The 23,751-nt window shown below is 37.8% G+C and overlaps 1 protein-coding gene across 6 annotated transcripts in view; it reads left to right on the top strand.

The window, feature by feature from the left end:
- Positions 1-442: 442 nt before the first annotated feature.
- Positions 443-23,751, top strand: part of POU1F1 (POU class 1 homeobox 1) — a 218,667-nt gene continuing 195,358 nt past the window's right edge. The window contains exons 1-2 of one of the 6 annotated variants that reach the window (XM_080594247.1): positions 443-512; positions 622-788. In XM_080594247.1, coding sequence (XP_080450373.1) covers positions 728-788 — 61 coding nt within the window. In that variant the 5' untranslated portion in view covers positions 443-512; positions 622-727. Of the gene's footprint in view, positions 513-532; positions 789-23,751 lie in introns of those variants that run through there. The other 5 variants (XM_080594241.1, XM_080594243.1, XM_080594244.1 and 2 more) reach the window with 5 other exon arrangements.

Below are 23,751 nucleotides of genomic sequence, written 5' to 3'. Positions count from 1 at the left end.
ATAAGAGTGATCTGAGGCTCATTCGTTCATTCCTAACACAATCTGTGTGAAGTTCAGCTATAGTTTTCTTCAAACTTTAACCATTGTCTGTTTGCTGCTATTTTTTATGAAACTATCTTTGCAGAGAAAAAAGAAAGTCTTAGGTGAAAACCAAGATTCCTCCTAAGGGTATTTTTGCTCTCTACCAAAAATACTTGCAGGCTGGTTTCCTGAACATGAAAACTTCCTTCACCAATGTGTTGAAAGCTTTTTTATGAGGGAAAGTATTTGCAGTTAACAATAAAAAACGTTAAAACCTATAAATACATTATTTTGAATTTATAAATTTAAAGCTTGATCTGCTTTTTGGGTTAGGAGGAGTTTGAGGCTAGGGAGCCAGCTGGTTTTCGTTGATATCAGATCCAACTGGGAAATAGCCAGGTGATTTCTATAAAGGGATAGAAAAAAGTCAGGTGGGTTTGGTAGCTGGAAGGAGGTGGAGGGTTGAAGTGTGGGCAGCCTGCCTTGGTCAGGTGAGTGGCTGGTCTTTGTGCTTCAGCGGTACAGCCTCTTCTAAAAAACAAAACATAAGCTGCAGGTCTAGCTTTTCTGGGCAAGCTGTTAATTTGTTTTGGTTCTCAGCAACTGAAGATTGAGAAGACCTGAAGCAGGAAGTTTACCACTGGTAACTGAAATGGTAGCATTCAGGCTGTAGGCAAAAGTTTTGATCTGTCAGATATTTGGTGAAATGGGAAGTACAGCTGGATTCACAGCACCTCTCTCCTTTCATCTGTTGCAACTAAATCAAGGTAAAATGATTTAAAACTTATACTTGTCCATCTTACTGAAGTTATGTGCAGGTGAGGTTGCTATATCTCTAGGTGCTGTCTTGCAGGGCTACTGTAGGGATGTTTTCCATGAACTCAAGGTGGTCTGGTGGCTTGGCTTTTTTCATCAGGGTCGTATTGCCACTGTCTGGCTCTCAAGGCTGTTTTAAGTGATAAAGCGTTGATGGTTTTGATGCATGTTATGAATGCTTTACTTAGTGGTGAGGAAACATCTGATGTTATGATGTTACTAGTAGGTAACATGGTCTTTAATGAAAATATTCATGATGATAACGTAGGAGAGATGAGTCCTACTGTTTTGTGAGTTGAAGCTTCATCTGAGAAAGATTTTGAATATGTGAAATTATATTTTACCATTAACCTTAAGACAATGTTTAGAATTAAAATATTCAAGTGCTTTGGTGTTCTGGGAAGATTTATCCCTATATTAACACTTATTATATCTGTTTTTTTTCCTATTTTTTTAAGAGGAATGTGTGTGTATATACGTGTTAATCTCAGTCAAAACCCATGGTGGGGAAAAATGTGAACAGGTTAGAATATCATCAAGGTGTGGGTGTTGATTTTTTTTGTTGTTGTTGATTACTTGTGTGTGTGTGGTTTTTTTTTCTTCTTTTCTTTTTTGGAAAAGTAGCAATATACTTTATCTCGTCTCACCAGAATCTTTGATAGAGATTAGACAAGAGCTCTGTGTTCCTTTTCTGTGTAGCTACTTGTGATTAACGAAATTCTACAGAAAGGCTTGGTAAGATTTTGATGAAGAGGCAAAAATTTCACCATTAGCATATTTCCACACTTATTTTTCCTAAGCAAAGCTATTCTGTTATAGTAACTTTTTCCAATACAAGGTTCAAAAAACACCCCAAAGTTTCTCAGAACAACACTTGAAGTATTACTGAGAGATTGTACCTGAGATACTTTTTTACTATAAAATAATCTTTTTAGTACTCATCTAGTTCTTCTTACTCTCACATTATTTCAAACTGACTTTCTTTTTGGCTTTCTTGAAGAATGTGAATGTGCTGATCTTTAAGATGGGCTGTTTATATTATATGGACTATGATCTATCATATTTTCCAATAAAGAAAACCTTTATTTATGCTGAATATAAAGATGAAATGCTGCAGGTTCTGCAGAAAAGAGAACAAGAAATGCTATGTTTTTAGTTGATCTGAAGTTCATCAAATGCAAAATTGCTAGACTCCTGTTTTCTTTGTAAAGCTGTGTACATGTGTATGCTGGATATTGGAAGTTACTACTTGCTGAGAGTATATATGGGGTATACAAAATATCATTGGGATTTGTGACTTTGACTTTGCAAGTTTCTGTAGCGGATGTTGAGTACCTACTTTATAATTAGTCTCTTAGACCCTAAAAATTGTATGTAAATATGCTTGCAGTGTGGATCAAAATATTGTGCCTTAAGCTACAATTAGAAATAAAAATCTTGGGGGATAAGTCTGCTGTTCCTTAATAGAAAGGTCAGAAGGGAATGATCATAGATGACTGTAAATATACTTGTTAACAAGCTTATTACTGTTGTGTTATTGTTTTCTAAACCCATTCTCATGAAAGGTGAGAAGAGAAGTGGTGAGAATGGAGTACTTTTTTTTCTTCCTTTTTTTTTCCCTGGAGTAAACTTAAGTGAGTCAACTACTTAATGAGTTTATAGCTATTATGACTACTTGACAATTTCCCCCTGCTCCTGACTCATTCAGGACAAAAACTGTGCTTTGGAGGAATAAAACATGCTAGAGAATTCTGGCTGAAATGTTAATATTTAAATATTCAAGAGTGTCTTAATTTCAAAAGAGCTGCAGATTAGTGGAATTCTACTTGAAATTAATTTCTTATAATTCAATATCTATTTCTGATGCACTACAGAATGTTGGTTGTGCATTGTGCACCCCCCCCCCCCCAAAAAAAAAGGTACCTAAAACCCACAACAAACTAGAAATAGAAGAGTGACTTAGTGTACACTAAGTACAATGCAATGCTGAACATACTAACTGTACTGCTTTAAAACTGCTTTGGAAGTGGCTTATTTTTATAACCCAATAACATACAATGCTTATTTTCCAAAATTTGTTCTGCTTGCATTGTTGTAAATGACTCACGCATTTTCCCTTCAAAAGAGTGAAAAAACAATTCCTTGTAAATACCTTTCACTGAACAAATTTTTAGATATAAAGCTTTCTTTAAGCACTTGACCAAGACTAACTAGCACTTGTTAGTACTGCTAACAACACTTTTCTAACAAAGGCTTAATAAATATTAACTGGGAAATTGGAGAATGTAAGTTATTTGCTTTATTGTGTACTACTAAGTAATTTTTCAGCTTTGGAGAACAGTCTGTCTTATAAACTTCAAATTCTATGTAACCTGATTTTTTTTTTCTTCTTCCTCAGAACAATAGCTCACATGAACATCAGGGTCTTTTTTTTTTTTCTCTACTGATATCTATCAGATATTAACTTTTATTCAGGCTTACAGGATGCAGTCAATATGTTAAAATGTCTTTTAATATTAAATGTATGTAGCAGAATCTGCAAACTCACCTTTCTTTTGCAAGAGTAAAAATCAAACGATGATATTAGTCTTTTGCTCAAGGCTACAGCACTGCAAAAGGATCTTAGGAGGCTAAGATATTTGCAAAGCTTTTCTGAATGTTTAGAGATGGTCTCAGTTTATTTTTCTAATATCTGCAAATCTCAGTGTATCATGTCTTCATCCATTTTCCCATGTGCAACATTCACTGTACTGTTATGGTGTGCCTTCATGCTAACGTCTTGCCATATATGAAAAGGTCAATAATTCTTTCTGTGATACAAGTAAGAGTCAACATATTTTTTCTATAAATTCAGCAATATTGTAGTTGGACTCGATGATTATCGTGGGTCCCTTCTCGCTTGTATATTCTATGATGATTCTATTGTATCTTTCTACCAACCTCAGGCTGAGAGTGGAGTTGGGAATAGTGCAGGGAGCGTGTTGGGGTTGCTGTGGCCTCAGAATCTGAGGTGAAAGGTGAGGGGACTGATAACTGCAGTGCATGAGACTTCCCTGGGGAGCCTCTCTGGATGCCTGGTCCTGGACAACATCGTTGCCTGTGTTCAAGACCTTGGTAACACACGGTGACTTCTTGAAGTGTTTCTTACGTAAGTCTCTGCCTGTTGACAGGAGTGGTAAGTATTTCAACTACTTTTTTCCTTCTGTCCACAAAACATGCTACAGCCAGAAGCCCTGATCCTGATCAGTTAATGGGGATCTTATTAGGATTGGTGCCTAGTGGCATGAGTGCCTACATTTCAGAAAAACAGTTCAGCTTTTCAAAGCTGCTGTTCCCCTCTTACAGGAGGAATACTGTAGTAGCCAGAGACCACTCACTGAATACTAATGCTTGGAAGAAAAATAACTACCCTGATTTTTGTTTTATCCCACAGAGAAGTTGGAAAGAATTTGATTTCTGGGGAGGTGCCCTACAACCCCAACTAGCTGTTCAACTGGAGGAATTCACTGTGTAATTGTAATTCTGTAGCCTAGAGTAAATGTAAAATGATCTGTTGAACTTGTCTGATTTGGAAAGCATTTTCACTCCAGAAAGCCTCATGGCTCTGCAGATGATGATGTTTTGAGCAGGGATGGCAGTTACGGTTTATACAACTGATCTCTACAACAAAGTTTTCCTGTTCTTGTGCAGAATAATACCAGCAGTTAAGTACTGCATTTATTTTCCTCCAGGTTATGTATAATTTCACTTCTAGTTCAGTATCCTTGTTGTATCTGAAGTTATTTACAGGCAACTTTAAGGAAAGATAGCTAAAGCACTAAGCATAGTGCAAATTGAACAAATGTTATGATAATTTTAAAGGACTACAGAAGGTTTTTGAAACTGCAAAATGATTTTTACTTACAGTAGAAACACAATTTTATGTATGGTTGTCATCTTAGTAACTATTTGAACTGCTCAGCAGTTAATGCAGTATAAACCAAAGCTAATATCTGTTTTGGAAAACAAACAAAAAAACCAAACCACCAAACATTATTGGGAGAATGTAACCAAAATGAAATAACTTGCAAAAAAACTTGGACTTTTCTCTACAGACAGGAGACATCTCTTCCCTTTATACAACACGTCTCATTTGTGCTGCCTACTGTCCTTTGCTTTCATCTTACTGACCTCTGTGATAATGTACATGTGCCCTATAACGGTCCCAGTTGTAATGCTGTCTTTAAGATATAAGTAATTATGGCTTTGCCATAACTTGATAGTGAGTAGCCATAATTAAGATCCAGGTTTTGTTTCCTTTATTCTTAGATAATCTTTTGGGAACTATTTCTCAACTTCTGATTTTTCACTTGAAAGAGTTTTCAAGTGACAACAACAAAACTATTAAACCACGTTGATAGCTGCTGCACGTAATATTTTCCTTTTCTAATGGCAGTAGTATAAGTGGAAGTTATTGGTTCATTTTTTTTCTTCTAGTAAAAGAGATATTAATAAACAAGGAATATTGTAGATTGAATATGTAACAGCCATAAAAAAAAAAATCTAAAATAGAATTAACTATCATCCCAGATCATAACATCCTTTCCACAAGAGTATAAATAAGACAAACAAATCATCCTCAGAAGATGACAGGTAAGAGAAACATCCTTCAGAAGAAAAATCACTGGTAAAATTCCTTGTTAAATCCTGAGCAACAAATTGTGTGAGATCGGATAATTCTAGCCTCTAGATACTTAGCTCAGTGAGGGGGAAAACTGTACTGGAAAAACAATTTTTCTGGAGACTGCAGTGCCAAGATCTGTCTAGGAGTCTGGGCAGCAATGAGGTAAATGGCTTATCAACGTGACGTTGTTGTTGTTGTTTTTAAGTAAACAAACACTCGGTGAAGAATTCTTCACTTCTTCCACCCCCCATTTCTCCTTCTCTCCACTGGATTGTGAAGCTTGGCTTAGATCATGAGATCGCAATATTTCTTGTGTGGTGTGGGGGCTGTATGAAGGAGAAGAGGGAAGTGAAGCACGGGGGTTCTATTTCAGGGCACTAGGTAGGAAGCCAGGGTTTGGCAAAAAAAAAAAAAAAAAAAACATGTTCTTGGCTGTTTTTTAACTTTAATTGGAGAGGTATTTTATTCTTGTTTGTGTGTCAGTCCTTGCAGTATTTTAGTAATAAAGTGAAGGTTTGTTCCTTCACTGTGTTTCTTCTAGAGTTCTGTAAAATCCTGTAACATCAAGAAGCATATCGGCAGAAATAGCAGATCACTAAAACTGCAAACAACCTCTACTGCAGTTGAAATCCCCACTTTAAAAAAGCATACCATCCCTTTTCCTTGTGAACTGTCTTGCTTGCTGAATAAGCACTTCTGCTTTGTCCCAAGGGTCTGAGTTGCAGTTGCCTGTAATTTGATTGTCACTTGGGGAAAAGGAATACATACAATTTTTTTTTCTTTAAGTAATAATCACAATATATGGCTTGCAGTACATTACATACCTGACTGCCTCAGCATGAGGGGAAAATTCCCTTCTTCAGTGAGACAGATGCCATTTAGTATACACGTTTGTCATAAAGCAAAGGAACACTGTTCCAGGGAATTTTTTTCTCTATTTTAGAATATTCATGTTTCTAGCAAAAACAAAATGCTGCCTACAATAAGGGAAAGGAAACTATGGCAAAAACTTAACTGCATCCCTATCTTGCTTTTAATTTAAGGAGTTTCATGAGGTAAAAGACAAACCTCTAGAGAGCTGAAAAAAGTTAAATAGGTACTTGGAGCCTTAAAAGGGAAGAATTTAGACTATAAACTCAAATAGCAGCGGTGTTGCTGTGCAAATACTATAGAGGCCAGTGTTGAGAAAGAAGGCTTTTCTGCCATGGATGTTTATAGTTTAGAGATTTGCCACTTGTATATTCAAATTTAATTGGCCACAATGAAATGCATTTTAGTTTCCAGCAAGTGTTTGCTGTACCCATTTACAACAAATATTTGTGGCTCTTCATTCCACATCATTCCTCTTTTAGTGAAATAGTCTCTGCACCCAGTGTCACTGCACCACTGGTAAGGTTATCACAGGTATTGGAATCATGAACTCTCAATCTGCTTGTAGTTTTAAAAAGGTATTTAATTTTGCTTAGCAGAAGAAAAACAACAGTTGAAGAGGTATCGAAGAACATGAGATAGGGAAGCTCATGGTAGTTAAAAACATTTATCACTTTAATGGTATTTTATTGTGTGCTCCTGCATCTGCATCAACAGGTTGCAAATAAAGCAAAGGATTTGCACGACATCAGTAATGCTTCCAGTGTCCCAGTCTTATTTCAAGCTGTGGCAAATAAAGCATAAATATTGCAGGCAGCAATTTTTTCTCGTCTTTTTCTCATTTAGTCACTTGTAAAACAGACTTAAAAGGAACAATGCTATGAAACCTGGCTTAACTGACCACTGGGGAGAGAAACAAAATGGAGTGAAAAAAAAATACTAATGGATGTGGATCTGTGTTTTAAAATTCCAATGAATATTTTACAGAGGATTTTTTTTGTTGTTACAAAAGATGCTTCATGTATAATTCTTAATGTATGGAAAATATCACTTACGGAAATGATGGCTTGGTACTCCACCCATTACAAAGGTTTAGTGAGCAGTATTAACATTACAATGACCCCCTTTGTTTTACTGAGATCATAAAATCATGGAACCATAGAATGGCTTGTTTTGGAAGGGAGAGACCTTAAAGATCATCTAGTTCCAACTCCCCTGCTATAGGCAAGGATGCCACCCACTAGATCAGGTTGTCCAGGGCCCCATCCAACCTGGTCTTGAACATCTCCAGGGTGGGGCATCCACAGCTTCTCTGGGCACCCTGTTCCAATGTCTCACCGCTCTGAGTGAAGAATTTCCTCCTAACCTCTAATCTAAATCTCCCCTCTTTTAGTTTAAGACCATTTCCCCTTGTCCTATCATTATCTACCCAAGTAAAGAGTCCTTCTCCATCATTTTTATAAGACTTCTTTAAATATTGAAAGGCTGCCATGACGTCACCCTGGAGCCTTCTCTTCTGTAGGCTTAGAGAACTGGGGCTGTTCAGCTTGTCTTTGTAGGAGAGGTGCTCCAGCCCTTTGATCATCTTTGTAGCTTTCCTCTGGACCTGCTCTAGCAGCTCCACATCCTTCTTTTGCTGGGGGCCCCAGACCTGGATGGATCTGTTGGTTAGGTGAAAATTTTTCAAAATAGTGGTGACAGCAAACTAGTAATGGAAATCTCTCTTAGCTGCCAGTTCACGTAGAAGTTAATTAACAAAAATCTCTTTGGTCCTAGATGAAGTTTCTAGTCATAATTGGGAAGAGAGAACCACCTGCAATAATAAATAGCCAGTCCCTGTTGTGGTAGGGTTTTGCTAGGGGTCAGTTAAAACTGTCTCACATTCTCTTAGTGTGTATTGGCAAACTGTGTAAGCTCAGATGTAGGAACAGCTGTGCAGTTGCTCTGTGCCCTTTCTCCTTCCTTCAGCTCAGACCTGCAGCTACTCCCCTTGGGAGTCTCAGATTGAAATATTTGATGTAATCAGAAAAACATGGAGACTTGGGGGGTGTTGAGCCTGGTATCTTTGTGACCTATGGAAAAGCTCTGAATATTGGTTGCTTTGGATCACTGTGTTTTGATGGATGTTTCTATAAGGATTAGTCCTTGTAAAAATCTCCTAAAGGTGCATTTATATGTCCTTTTGAAAGACCCAAATTCAGTTGGGGTATTCTCTGGTGGGAGAGACAAGGAAGAGGTGGTCTTGGAAGCTTCAGGCTTTCAAATATTTATTTTCAGATACGTGTTCCAAATTAAATGTGCTTATTAAAAAAGTTTCATTGATACTTCTAGGTATATAATGCAAATATACTACCGTGTAAACAATGTCTGAATATTTTGTATTCAGGTGTTGAAAGCTACAACTTTCAGAATGATGCAGAAGATTGACTGCATTGAGCAGTTTGATCAGCCTTGCATTGTTAAGAAGCTACAAGCCCACAGTTATTATTTTGGGATCACTAATTACTAGTCAGTCACTGAAAACTCAAAGCATGCTGTTTCTGAACAAACCAGCCTTTTCTTAACACTCTGTAGCAGAGGCTGCACTACACACTGTGATGGGTTATGCTACAATGCTTTTGTCCGTTTGCAAGAAAATGAGGGAATGAGTGAAGGACAGCCACCTTCGCAGGTGTGCTGTAAAGAAACAGAATGGAGAAAGGTCCATTCATTCATAGAAAAATGAGTGCAATGGCCAAGATAATGTGCAATGAAGAAGAAAGGAGATAAAAATTTTCCAATTCTTCAAACAAGCCCAAAATATGTCAGCATAGAGAATGTTCTTTGAAACTTTTGGATATTCTTGACAACCATGAAAGTCTTCTAAACTTTTTCATCAAGTAGCTGAACTCACCATGTCAGTTTTGTTGCTAAACCTTCTCAGTGGATATTGTCACCAGCTAATTGTTCTGATTACTCTCTATCTGCATGTTGCTAAGCACATCTGGAGTACCACCCTGTTTATGAAGTATCTGTGGTACCTTGAAGGGTTCACAGGAGGCTTTCATCTCGTGTTTCGCCTTGGAGTAGGCTCTGCACACAGGAGCATGTTTTGTGTAAACTTCCTAAATTCCTTGCAATGCGTGCATATGTACACATGCATCTACAGATTTAATAAGTTCCTCATTTAGCTATGAGGAAAAACTAATAAGCCCATGTCTTGGTTGTCTATATCTGAAATCTATCATGCAGGGATGTAGCATGATATCTGCTTCTAAAACAGGAATTAAATCACTTCATCTTCATAAAAATCACACTACATAAGCGGCCAAAACTGCAATACAGTTTTCAAATAATGGCAAGGTCACCAGGTTGCAGCCACAGTGGCTGAAATAGCAGCTGCTGCTTTTTCACATATTGGCTGTGTAATGGGCTTGCGTCACTAATTATATAATGAAATAAATGAAAATGTCTGCAAGAGCTTTTGGATTTTCCTCCTTAGAATGTCAAAGGGTCATACAACTTCATGAGGGTAACCACTACCAATTTTTCTTCTAAGTTTAGAAAGAACTAGTTCTGTTGTTTGCAGGTAGTGCCCCATACTCGAGATGAGGAAAACTATACGTATGAAACTGTGTTATGAAACACTGGTGTTTGGGCTGAATGATTGAGAAATATTGGCTGAGTGACTGAGTAATACTGGTATGTCTTGCTATTATGTACCACCAATTTGAACTGCTGTGTTCTGCTTTTCCTTTGGGCGTGAGTATGTCTTCAGGAGCAAAAATTTAGTGAGAAGTTCTTCTGAACTTCATACTTTGTTTCAGTGAAATACAAATTTGTAAACATGGAAATACAGGTAGGAAGATAAACAGCTGTATAAAATGGATGAAGATGGAACTTATCTGTGCTTGGAGCTGTTGACTGAAAATTAAATCAAGGTTTTGGAAGCCAATGTAGTTCAAGGTCAACACCCAGCTCTTTACTTCTGAGTTTTTTGAGTTTTTGGTTTATTTGCACTGAAGAACTATTTCTTCCTGACCTTAAATCTTGACCTCTTTTACCTCAAAGGTCACATTGTTGTTTAAGCCATTGAACAGTATGGATCACATTAATATCTATTTTTGTGTTGACATAAAATCACACTATTTCTCACTTTCTGTAGGATAGACTGAACAGCAATTTTACAAGTGTTAATGTTATCTTAGATCAGTATTTTGTGTGTCATTTACAGCAAGAAACTGCTGTGAAATCACAGTGTAGTCAAACTTGTTATGTTTGTTGTAATTTGAATTAGGTTAAAGTTTATAGTTAGCTGAGAAAGTACATTGCTTTATAACCTTTTATAATCCACCAACCATCTGAGTGAAAATCAAGCATGTTTTCCTACGGATGGACTGTTAGGTTAGCTCTAAATTTTGTTGTTCATCAATTTCTGTGTGCAATGCGGTAGTTATAATGGATTTCAGGCAGTTACAAATACTGAGGTGCTTTTGGTAGAAAGAAAAAAAAGATGCCCGTAGAACACTAATGTTGTTGCAGGAAATATCATGTGCTCTAGTATCACTTATGTGAATAAATGAAGCCAGATCTTTACAAGCGTATATATTTTTTCCTGATACTACAATATTCTAAATGTGAAATATAATGTCTTGTCTGCATTGATCTTTTACTGAAACTGCTAAATCTACATCTCAATTGAAACTCTAAACAATTTTTTGTTATCTTCTGCCTCTGTTAAGACTATTTTTGATTGTCTCTTAGAGCATTTTTCTCCCCGGTGTCCCCAGGTATGGGGTTGGGAGGGATGAGGGAGGATCCTTGACACTGACGAGTTCTCATGGTGAGAATTTACTAACATCATATAATAATGACTAGAGCTAGTCTTCTGATGTTTGGTGACTGCAGCTTAATTTGCATGAATAAAAATGTTGTTTCCAGCTGTGTGTGCAAGTGCAGTGAGCTGGAGTCTTGGCCCTGAGCAAAAACTTAGAGTTGCCGTGGAGATCTGGATACTCATTTTTTTTTTCTTTACTGTAACAGAACTTAGATATTCGAATCCCCTGGGTGGCTCTAAGGCTGTTGCATCGCATGGATGTGCACGTGAGCACCAGATCTATTTACATTGTATTTTTCCTTCTTGTTTAGGAAGTCATCTTTTCTGGTACTTGCTGCTGTAACTTCATTTGTCAAGTTAATTTTATGTAGCTGTGAAATACCTTGGTCCTCTTCCACTAATGGTAATAACATATTCTGCCACTGAAGTCTAATGGAAATTGAAATAAACTATTTTTCCCTTTTATTTTTTTCTCCTCATCTGCTTGTCTTATGAGCTACAAATATGAGGAAGATCTCATTAACATTAGTATTTTTTTTTTCAATGGAGGTGTCTCCCATTTAGATCTTAAGGCCATTATAAAGTCATACTGTTATTGGTTGTTAGGAGACCTTTTCACATGGTTTTTGATGCAATGAATTAATTGTCAGCAAACATTGTTGAATTCTCCCATCATGTTCCTAGAAGAACAAGCAGGAGTGGACTTGCAGTGTTCTGTTGATGGCCTGAGACAAAGTTAATGAAGGTAGAACTTGTTTGAGTACCTTGAACTACGATGAGCAGTATTTTACGTGGGTATATGTTGTATGGCATACAGTGTTGAACTACTATTAATGACCAAAAACTAGTTTGAAGGTTTTTTTCTTAAACCATCAAAATTATTTACAGTTCTTGATCAGTGCAAGTAGACCCTATTGACGGATCAGAAAACTAGCAAGAGAATTGAAGGGAAAAATACTTCTTCCTAGAATCAAGTTTGAGACCATAGATTAAATATTTTACTAAGTGTTGCTCCTAAGCAAAGTTTTAATAAATGATTAATGTGTATGTATATCTTAGGTGTTTTTTGTACATTTTATTATGAACCTTCACTAGTTTGCTGGGATAGTGGTGTTTGGCAAAAGAATGTCTTAATTCTAACTTTCTTACATTTAAGGAATACTCTTGCTTTTTTAAAGTCTTCCTGAAACAATGAACAAAAAGTTCTGATCTTGAGCACAAGGTAATTCTCATCCCAAGGCTGAATGGTTGAATAGTCTTGTTTAGCTTGCTTTCTCATAACAGCTCCCCCCCCCCCCCCCCCCCCATTTTGGTTTCCCTTTTCATTCTTTCTTCCCTCTTACTCCCTGGTGCTCAGATGAGAACACACAGCCCTTTACTAAGAGTGGTGAGAGAAAGAATTGTAATTACAGTAATGAAAAGACCATGTGATTTATTATGACGAATGATTGTCAATTTACCAGGAATTGTGATTTATTAAAAAATAAAAATCTGGTTGCATAATTAACAAATCTGTTGGCATAAGCCTCCTCCCATTCATGAGAGAGACCAAAATCCACCTTATAATCATGGCAAGGTAGAAGTAGTTACCCATTTCTACTTGGCATTGGCAACAAAACGGTCTGTTTTCTATCTAAGCCAGCTCTTGGACTGGCACAAATAAATTTAAAGTGATGGTGAAGGATCAATAGCAACGCTATAGAATAAGAGAAAGCTATGTAAGAGTTTTCATCTTGAATAAGCATAAACCTTCAAAAAGAGCTTTTAAAGCATTGAATTAGCATCTTCTCAATTTGTTCATGTTTGGCACAGAATACACTCATCAATGTTGCAATAGTGTTGGTTAGAAAACACTTCTGCATCAATAAGAAGCATTAGACATTGTTCTATTCTAGCTTATTACTAAAATACTCCAGTTATAAATTGTCTGACTTCTCTTGAATGGAGAGATTTTTTTTTTCTTCAGATGAGATGTCTTGGCAAAGTCCCACGTTCTTGCAGTAGTCTCCAAGTATTTTTAAGACTTTCCTTAGTATATCAACTACAGCTCTGAGATGGTCAAAATTCTTTAAAGCTCAGCCTGAAAGTAATTGGTGAATCCATCATTACCTTGTTGTTTCCTATCTGTTGATTGTGCTCTGAGTCCCTTTCTCCTTTGAGCTTTCACAATGTTCACTGACTCTGGCATATTTAATTTGCTTTGTGAATTACATGTGACAAGAAGCACCTTGCTTACTGCACAGGGAACAGCCTGTGCTGTGAACTGTGGTGCTTGTCTGCTGCATGTGGCATTAATCTCAGCCACAGATACTTCTAAAAGTCCATGTAGGATTACAAAAGAGAAAGATTAATTGGGGAAAATATAAACATGCCTTAACTATTGAAATGGGCTTGAAGTATCACAACATAGAAATCAAAATGAGACTTTTTGGTTTTGTTTAGTTTTGTTTTGATGTATTCAGTCATTAGGTTTCAGGTCTGCAAGGTCCTGGCCGATATCTCTTCCAGATGCATGGCACCTATAAATCAGGAGTGGAGCATTACCTAAATTCTGGATGCAGTGCATGGATTTGAAGTGTGTTGTCATTAGATGAGTGTATGGCTCAAGCTCTGGAGATCTTCAGTGTTGCTTCAAATGTTTTTCTGAGCTTTCTCAAAACAATGCAAGTGTTCTTTTTCTGCCTCTAGAGAAATTGTGAGATCCCTAACATTCCTCCCCCCAGATGTCTTGGGGGTTTTGAAGTGTGTGGGGGGGAAATCCTCAGTTTGGTGATGCTAATGTGAACGGATAAATAATAAGCTGGTGTTATGTCAAATTAAAATCATGTTGTTTTTGAACCAAATTGTATCTCTAATCTCTGGTATGGTGGCATGCTTTGTGGTTATAAATCTGAACAAAACTGTTTTAGATGAAAACCATTTATCTCTTTAGTGTTTATTGTTGCTAGATCACTTCAACATCGCTGTGTGATTGTTCAGGTTAACCTTTCCCTCACTGCAAATAACAAACAAAATTTCCTGTACCTGAATGTGGGTCTAAAGGACCTAAGGCGTCATTAATATGATAAAACTGACCTTCATATCCACATAACTATTTTTCTTTGTCTTGTAAAAAGATGTGGAGAAGCCTGTTCAACATCTCCAGTCTAATAAAATATTGACAAAAAATCCTTTCCGAAAGGGTTGAAAAGATTAGTTTCTCTTAGTATATTATTACTCCTTACCAGTATTAATAAAAATATAAACCCTTAAAAGCATAGGAAGAATAGCTCTTTTTACTTCTTGCAATGTAGTTTATGAAAGTTGAATAAACTGTTCTTCAACCTTAAAATTCATGTTATACTGGTAGGTTACACTCTGTTCTATAATTAAGTTATTGAAAGATCCAAAAGAACTATTGGATAACATGGAGAGAAGACGGTTGATGAGTGAGGTAAACTTGTATGAAATGTGCAGAGATGGAAAACCAGAGCCTTCTCTACATTTGAAGTAGAAGGTTTAAAGTCTCTTTCTCTTAAATGAAGTCATCTGTACAGTTAAAATGAAGTAGCATTCTCTGTAATGTTTAGATTCTAATTGGATAAATAATTTGGACTTTTTTCCTGAAAGGTTTTCAGGAGGATTGATGTTGTTAAATGAGTTTAGGGGAAAAATCCAGTTGGCACTGCTAAATGTTAAACTTCTAAGAAAATTGATAGTGCTGTGTGACAAATTATGCATGCTACCCTGTGCATTATCAAAACGCTTTGGGATGCAAACAAAAGTTATTAAGCATGGAAAACTTTTTCTATATTTCAAATATGTGAAGTTTCTGTGTCAGTCAAAGAATGAGAAGAGGTAGATGTGACTTATCCACAGCAATAACACAAATCAAGTGTCTATTTGTATCCAAGTGAGCAAGCATGTGTATGTGAACAGTTGTTAGTTACTAGTTGACTACCAGTTCACTAGAAGAGATGTGGAACTGAATAGACTTTCCTTGCCCCTTCCACCAATGATGTGCTCTCTGCATGTACTTTTGTTTCCAGTGGGGCTGGGGGAAACCAAGAGCAACAAGAATGGTACTGGTCAGGAATTCTGTGTAATAACAAAAATGTGCTGTTAGCTGTTGCTCTGACACAACCGTTGCTAGAGGAGATGATACCATCTTCCCTCTTGCTTAACCAACCACAGTAACTTCTGTAGAAGAGGATTATTTTTTAAAAATTTATTTTAAATCACTTTTAAATAACCAACCAAAAAGACTTTAAAAGCATGGACAATTAGAACGGATAGTCATTATAATTATTGTGCCTTTCACTTGCTAAGGGATGTCAGAGCTCTGGACACTCCAGATGTGTAATAATGTAAGTACAAATTAGGACATTTCTGAAAGAAGCTTTATTCACTATGATCATTCTCACTATGATCATAGCGAGACAACATTTGGATGACATCACCACCTCTGCTCCCTGTTCTATGCTAAATAATTACAGAGCCTCCAACCTATACACCGTTTCAGAATAATAGAGAGGTGAGGATAAATGATCACTCTGGTGTTAATGTGGCCAGGTATCCATCCATGTTCCTGGAGGGATGGACTCCTCAAGCAGCTTGCTGACAGGGCTAAGAAGGAATCAATCAGCAAATAATGTGACAATGTGGAGAGATGGTAGAGCCTATAGGAGTGGCACATCCCATATTATCTTAGCTCAGAAATGGGGAGTTGGAAACGATTGCAGGCTGTTAGCTTTCAGTTGAAAGGAGTTCTTGTCATAACAAAATTCTTAGCCATTTCTTAAATCTTATATTTTAAAACCACTGAACATATCTGGTCATTTGGGCTTTGCTGATTAATGTGGTGGTATAACAGGCCTCTAATAGTAGCTTGTTCTAGTTGGAGGGGTACTTTGCTGCTGGTTTGCTATGCAAAATGCAGACAACTCTTCTGGAAAAAAAGCAGATGAGCTGGTTTGTGGATTCCATCTGCACACCCAGGCAAACAAATAAACAAGAAAAAAAACCCTAGAACTGGTATTTCTCACTGGGATATCTTTGTGTTAAGAGACAATGCAAAACGAGCTGCAATGTGTGATTGCTACCATAGAGCACCCTGTGAATTGCATCAGATTTACTGGTGCCCTTTTCGTGCAAGTCTGCACTTCTCTTTCAGATCTATGTCATGACTAAAGTTAGGATTTCACTAAACAAACCTACTGTGCTAGCCTGACACCCAGTACAGGAAAAGTGTGGTGACTCACTTGCATCAACAGTCAAAGTTGTGAAAGTTTTTGTGGTGGAGGGGTAAGCTACTGCAATTTTGCAGCAGTTGTCCTGACCTGGTTAACATCAGTCACAAAAGATGCATTATGGGACAATGTCTGATCTCTTTAATGGGGCAACACTAGATGCTTTAAGTCTGTGAGGCATGTCTATATGCAGTGTGAAAGGGTGCATTATCTCTAAACTGGTTCTGGTAGCTGAAGTCATGTTTTTGGTGGCTGACTACTGTGGCTTAATCTGACAGGCGGCTAAATGCTACACAGTTGTTCACTCACTCCTTCCCCCTGCATGCCCACAGTGGGGTGGGGAAGAAAATTGGAAAGAACAGTTAAGGAATTCATGGGTTAAGATAACAGTTTAATAAGGAAGGGGGGGGGGGGGGGCGGGGAGGGGTGTTGACACAACAACAACAAAAAGCTAAACCAATTGTTCAACACCAGCTAACTGAGCTGGTGCGCAGCCAGTCCCCAAGAAGTGGCAACCCCTCTTCGCCAAATCCCCCAGTTTTAGGGTTGAGCAGAACACAGTATGGCATGGGACATCCCTTTGGGCAGCCGAGCCTGGGCCAGCTGTCCTGGCTGTGTCCCCTGCCAGGGCAGCACCAGGACCTGGAGCATACTTGGCTCTGCGTGAGCAATGCTCTGCCCCAACTGAAACATTGGTGGGTTATCAGCATTCTTATCCTAAATCCAGAACACTACGCCATACCAGCTACTAAGAAAAAAATTGACTGTCTCCCAGACGAAACTAGGACCTTCATTTATTCAGGTCAATGGAGAAAAACTTGGCTTCCTGGGACAGCTTCCACCCTGATGTGTAATCCGCTGAGATGTGATAGCATGTCTCTGGTCACAGTACGCGTTAAACCATGATCTGCTCTTCCTAGGTAATTCTGCCAGCATAAGCAACATAGTTTAATAGCAGTATATGCTCTGGTCAGGTCGTTCTCCAGCTGATGAAAAGGTTGGTTTGAAACCTATCTGGGGAAACATCACTGAAGAGTGATGTTCACTGAGTACTCAATTAACATTCCTTTCTGCTCTTTCTGCTGCTTCTTTCTGTGCTTTTGTCACTACTGCTGTGGCTGTAAGCAAGGTTAGGGCTGTACCCAGTGGCTTCATACAGAAGCTGCCGAGCAGGCTCTTGCTGAAGGCAAGTGGCTCTTGCTTCCTAGCACAGACAGTCTGGTGTACAGAGAGACTATGCTTACCCCTTTTCTCTCTCCCTCAGAGGGAGAAGAAGCTGTCTCTAAGACCTGCTTGCTGTCAGCAAGCCTGTCGTCTCACACAGCACCTAAGGCAGACTAGCCGGTTGTTCGTTCTGTGGTTTACTATGCTACGTGTTGCCCAACTTTCTTGTTGTATTGGTTTGGCTCTACGTTAGTCTAAACTTTTCTTAGTGCTGCTCAATGAAAAGATGAGAAGTCATCTTCTAAGTGATTATTCATTCTGTCGTGTGAGAAGTGAGATGGCATGTGCCAGCGGGAGAAAGCCCTGTCTTGCTCCAATAAAGAGTGGGGGTCATGTTGGCAAAGTCCTGTCCTACAGCCCTTGCTCAGAGACTGCCTTGAGACTCTGCCTGACTCCTGTCTTGCCTTGGCAGGCAATTTGTTTACAAGTGGTTTCAAAATCTGTAATGACTTGAAGGAAATTTGTGTTTGCAACTCCTAAGTCAGAGGCTTATGCAATGTGTCTCAGGCTTCTCTTCTGCTTTGTCACATAGAATGTCTCTTGTGAGTAAAGTATGTAGTACGTTGGAGTGTTTTAATTATCAATTAGCAGACTTTATGAAAGTATATCTTGCCTCCTAGTAGTAGTTATAGACATAGGGGAAAAATGAGTTAATATTTTAGTTGAGAATGTAGGAGATACTAGCTACTAGTTTTCATATCTTGACATCCCCCCTTCAGGGATTTACTAATCCTGTAAGTAAATCTATGGTTAATATATTTAAGATGTAAAACAAGATATCTGTCTTGCCCAGAATTCAGAAACAAGTCTTTGCTGCAGGGTCTACTTTGCAGCAAGCTGATGTGCTCTGGAACATAACTCACTGAGGGGAGAAAAAATTTTGGTAAGGCTGGTGGAGAATCTACATTCAGAGAACAAGAGCAGAAGTGGAGTTTATTGATCCAGGTCATAATGACAGAGTGCAGCCTGATAAGTATGTTGTCTTATGAAGAAAGGGCTAAAGTTGCCAGCAGAAGTCCATGCTGTATTCCACAGAGTGACTGCATAAGTAGGAGCAGGAGTTTAGCTGATTATCTATGTGGCTGTTGGTGGTTCTCACCTCACATCAACATGCAGCATGTTTGCATCCCAAGACTGTCTGTATAAATTTTGCCTATAACTAAGTGAGCTCATGCGTCACTCTTCTAAGTACTAGGTCATATTTCATTGACTATTTGATATGGTCAGCTCCTAACTGGAAAACAAAGGTTTCAAATGCTTTTGTTTAAAAACAGAATGCAGTATTTTGACCAGAAGACAGCAGCCTAGTGACTGAACTGCAGTATAATTGTATCTCTTGTAATGCAGAATGTGGCAGCCTAGTGACTGAACTGCAGTATAATTGTATCTCTTGTAATGCAGAATGTGGCAGCTATTCTGATACTCTGGTAACCTCAGAGCTGCAAGGTGGCAGGGAAGAAGGGTAAAGAGATGACCCCGTGCAAGGAGTCTGATGAAAGAGTCTGACCTCAAGGACAGTTCTGAGAGCACTATGGGCAGTGACCCATATGAAACAAAGTACTTTTGGCCTGGGCTAGAAACCTGCTCTATCCTGAATTGTAACTTTTCTGATAGCATGCTATGTTTTTTTCTCCCTTATATCTTTTCAGTTTTCTTTTATTTTGCTCCCCGCAAAGCTCTTGAAGAGATAGAACAGTCAGAAAGATTTGACAAGGTGGGACAACTGCTAAAATACAATGATCTTGATTTTTATAATAGCTTTATGAGCCACATCTATTGTCTTTTTAAAGAAAGTAGAAAGTTTTGCTCTTTGTTAAATGATGAAACATGATTTTCACCATTTAGGCAATCTGCATAAGGAAAATCTGGTCCATGAGTTCATCTTGTATTTTTAGTTTTCATCAATTTTGGTAGCTATTGTGCTTGTTTATGTTATGCATGGATACTGTGCTGTCACTTGTTATATGATCCTTTTCGAGTTGCTTGGTTTAGTGCTGTATTGCTAGGTCTACGTATAATCTTAAAACTATAGCTGTCATTATAGAAAGTGAAAGCTATAAACGAGGCTTTGACTTTTTCCTTTTTTTTTAAACTCAGCTGATGGCAATACCATTATATTTCAACAGTAATCTTGCTATGAACCTCTGCAGTCATCAGAGGTAGTGCAAGCTTCTTGGAAGATGTGCTTTTAATCTGAATTTGAAAAGATTGTAAGGATTAATATAGCTGAACTTGAAAATAATGGCATCCTGACAATATTGGCGTAAAATATTTTTTTTAGAAGTCCAAATTTGTCATTGTAAGGTCAACAGCTTCATTTAATTTATTTCATTAGCATAACAGCTTAAATATCAATCTTTCCATTATTGCTGTATTTTGTAGTGTTTTGTCAGGCAGTTAATTTAAAGACAACCTTCATGCAATTTGTATTTGATGGATACATAAGAGCCTGCATGATTGCAGGTGGTTTGATTTGTGCTTTTACAGAACTTCCAGTAGCTTGAAATGCAATTATTGAATTTCTTAAAGACATACATCTGTGAAATTCAGATAATTTTTTGCTTGTTAGGCAGAGATGGACTATTATAAAAGTACTTGAACCTAGCAACGCTCTCTGCATTCTTATTTTACCATGAAATCATTGAATCAAGTTCATCTTCAGTATCTTTGTATCTACAAATTACCTTTATTCTACTCAGGAAGTTGGTCAGGTTGTCTTCTTAAGGAAGGGATAAGTCGCTTTCTCTGTCCTACCCACTCCCTAACTCCATGAAAAAAAAAAATGGTGTGGGGGGAAGATTGGAAAGGAAGACTGGCTATAATAGCTAATATACTTCATTAAGAAGAAAGGACTTTGGGCTTTGTGTATGTTTTCTGATTACCACTGGGAATATTGCTGCTGGGAGGAAAACATCTTGGCTGGAAGAGAAACTATGTCTAATAAACTTGGAGCTGTCTTTTTTTTTTAATTATAAATAAATTGTTGTATGAGCTAAATTAAGAGGAAAATAACAAGACATTCCTTAGCTAAAAGCATGGTGTTTTTTAACCTCTAACCCGAAGATACTATAAGTGCCTTAACTCGCCATCACTCTTTGCACTGCAATCCAAGGGGGATAGCATGGGGCTCCAAATCACCTGCATGTTGCAAGAGGTGGAAAATTTGTACAAACCATCAGGAAAAAGGAGAAATGCCTTCCAGTGACTGCAGGCTATGCTAGAAATCTTGGACATGGTATATTGAGGATTTGCTTCAGTTTCAAGTGCTGTGGGAACAACATATCATACTTGCTTTGTTGCCCTTCCCAGAGTATGTCCCTACTATCTGTTTGGCTGAACTTCTAGACTAGCCTTTAGAGAAAGCTTAAATACACTTGATTTTTTGAAAATTGTTCTGTATTATTTTATTAATCTTTGTTACACTGAAACCAATAGTTTTCAATATATTTTAAAAACATTTCTTTAATGTTTAAGAAAAAAGGGATTGGGGGAGCAATAATATCTGCCTGTTAACTGCTATGATATTAGTCACTTTTCCTATGTAGTATTTGCAGCTTTGTTATTTGAAGTTAAGAAGGGAAAGAGATGAATTAGTCCATGTTGAGGGGGAACTATGGAAGGAAGAAGGCTTTTTTTTTTTAAATTTATTTCTTTGCACCTTAAAGACAGATGCTGGTCAGATAAATGATCTTTCAAGATTAAAAATATCTTTCAACATAAATTAAATCCTGCTTGAAGCATTAGGACTGAGTCATACAATAAGTATCTAAATGTTCTCAGTGATTGAAGCTTTTAGGTATAGATATCCATCTAAGCTAGTTCTACTTTTCAACAGAAAATAGCAAAATAGCTGTTTGCCAGTGTAATGATAAGACGGGTGTCACATAAAAAGAGATGGTCATAAAAGGGAGGGTGAGCATGAAGCAAGGAACATGTTGATTGTTCCTTAAGATGAAGTGTTTATTGCTGAAATGGTGATTCTTCAGATACCATAGCACATGTGGTGTAACTTTTACTGTTATGCTGGCTGTTATCATGTAGCAATGTCTGAATAGTGCTATAGGAAGATTATTGTTGTAGGCTATAATAGGACTTGCTTCCAGAAACAAGATCTAGATCACTTCAGTGGTGATTGCAGTATTTCTAGCTTGGTGAATACATCCAGAACAAACAGCTGTTGATACACTGCTTGTGAGTTAGGATCATGTGTTCTTGGAAAACTCCTGCTACAAAACAAGACTTTGCTTTTATTGAACGGAGCTGAAGGAAACAGATAAAAACACTCCAGGATAAAGTGGGTAATCATTTTACTGAGTAAATCACCTAGATGAATATTTCAGTGCTTCCAGTATATTTTCCTGTACCTTCCTGATGTGTAAGATGCAGATTGAAAGTGTCATCTCGATGGGATGTAGAGTTACTATGCTTACAACACTAAGTATGTAATAAAGACTTCGGGTCTAACAAGCAACATCTCTGTCACTGAAATGGGTACTCTGAAAAGTGAAAGGGCTTTCCAAAAGTGAGTGGCCACAAAGTGAGCCCAAAAGCTGTCATTTTGTCATGCAGTTCTCCACTGAAGGTTTCTTTTTAAGGTGCTGAAACTGATGTTGCAAATTCTGCCTTAACTTCTTTCAGACTTTAGAAGAAATTAAAGTGTGATGTATGTAGTCTGCAGTCAGCCAGCGGTTGTGCATTAGTAGCCCACGGGATCCTTATTGTTGGCTTGAGCTGTTTTGTTATATGGCGCTGTCTTGTCACTTCACAGCTGTTGCATTATATGAGGAGTTTGAGCCACAGGGAATCGTCTTTCAGTATTAAGCCTTTTGCAGAGACAAGCGCAGGACATAATAGCATTCTGTAAGGTTGCAGAGAGCATTTGCGTTAAGACAGTTATAAGTACTAAATTCTTTTCTTTTTGTTGCACTGACTATAGGAATGATTTCCAAATAATAATGAGCCTGCTTTTAAAATCAGCTTTAGAAAGAATTGTCTTTTTCCCTTTTTCTCATGTACATCCTTTTTCTTTGGATGAGGGAAGAGGACGTGTTCTGCACCCTGTTGCCTCTTGTTCTGCCTAGTACTCAGTGGTTGTCTTCTTGCCTTACCCCTCCCTCCCCACAGCAGTCCTTACCTGATTCCGTAGGAAAGCTATCACTTGTTGATTCATCAGCTCCTGTTTTCTGCAAAGATTAAACTTTTTCCCCCTCTTCTTTTCACATCTAATTACTGAGGAGGTCCTCTTCAATTTGTATCAGCTTTTGTGCTCCTTAAAGAAAAAGGAGATTGTCCTCCTACTGAGTTGTCAAAATTCACACCATTTAGAGCTCAGACTAATTCCAAAGGGTAATATAGTCCAGAAAATTCTTTTCTCTATATGCGAATACTCTATTTCATGATACGTAATTACAGTCCATAGATTAAGATTTGAAACTGTTACAATAGCTACCTGCTAGGTTCCTACCTTCTAGGAAAAGCTGATATCAAAGGAGGTGCATGTTTTCATGTTCATTTTATGCCGTGTTAATTGTGTTCTTCATTAAATTCATCAAGTAATCATCTGAAATGATCATTATTTCTTGCTTAGCAAGCTGAGCCACCCTTCTTCTATAGCTAGGCAAACAGATAAATGGTGCTGGCTGTATGTAACTCAAGTAAAATGAAAACTGGTCTGCCATGCCTGGAATCATAACTTAAAGGCAAAATCTTTAGGCAGACCTAAAAGAGGCCCTGTGCTTACCAGGCACCTCAAGGATATGCATTAGTAATTTCATAAGCCTACTCTCTGGATTCCCAATTCTGCAATTCAATGGTCATTTCTGAGTATACCTAAAATGAGAATGTTTTTTGACTTGATTCTGGAGCAACCTGAAAATATACCTCCTTGTGAGCATCCTGTTGCTTGTCAGCTTTGAGACAGATTTGCTTACCAGACCTGTTAATTGTTGCTGCAGCCTGCACAGTGGCCCTTAGCAGGAGATTTGGATTTGTATGACATTGCAGAAGAGAATACAGTGTGGAAACCCTATGGTACATCCTGTTTTGTTCTTGATGTTGATGATGCCTCTGCAGCCACTAAATCAGTTTTCCCCCATCAGAGTTACCTAGAAGTT

This window comes from Anser brachyrhynchus (assembly GCF_964034855.1).
Source record: "Anser brachyrhynchus genome assembly, chromosome: 1".
Classification (NCBI taxonomy): domain Eukaryota; kingdom Metazoa; phylum Chordata; class Aves; order Anseriformes; family Anatidae; genus Anser; species Anser brachyrhynchus.
Note: the sequence above shows the minus strand (reverse complement) of the source record. Positions and strands in the feature narration are given on the sequence as shown.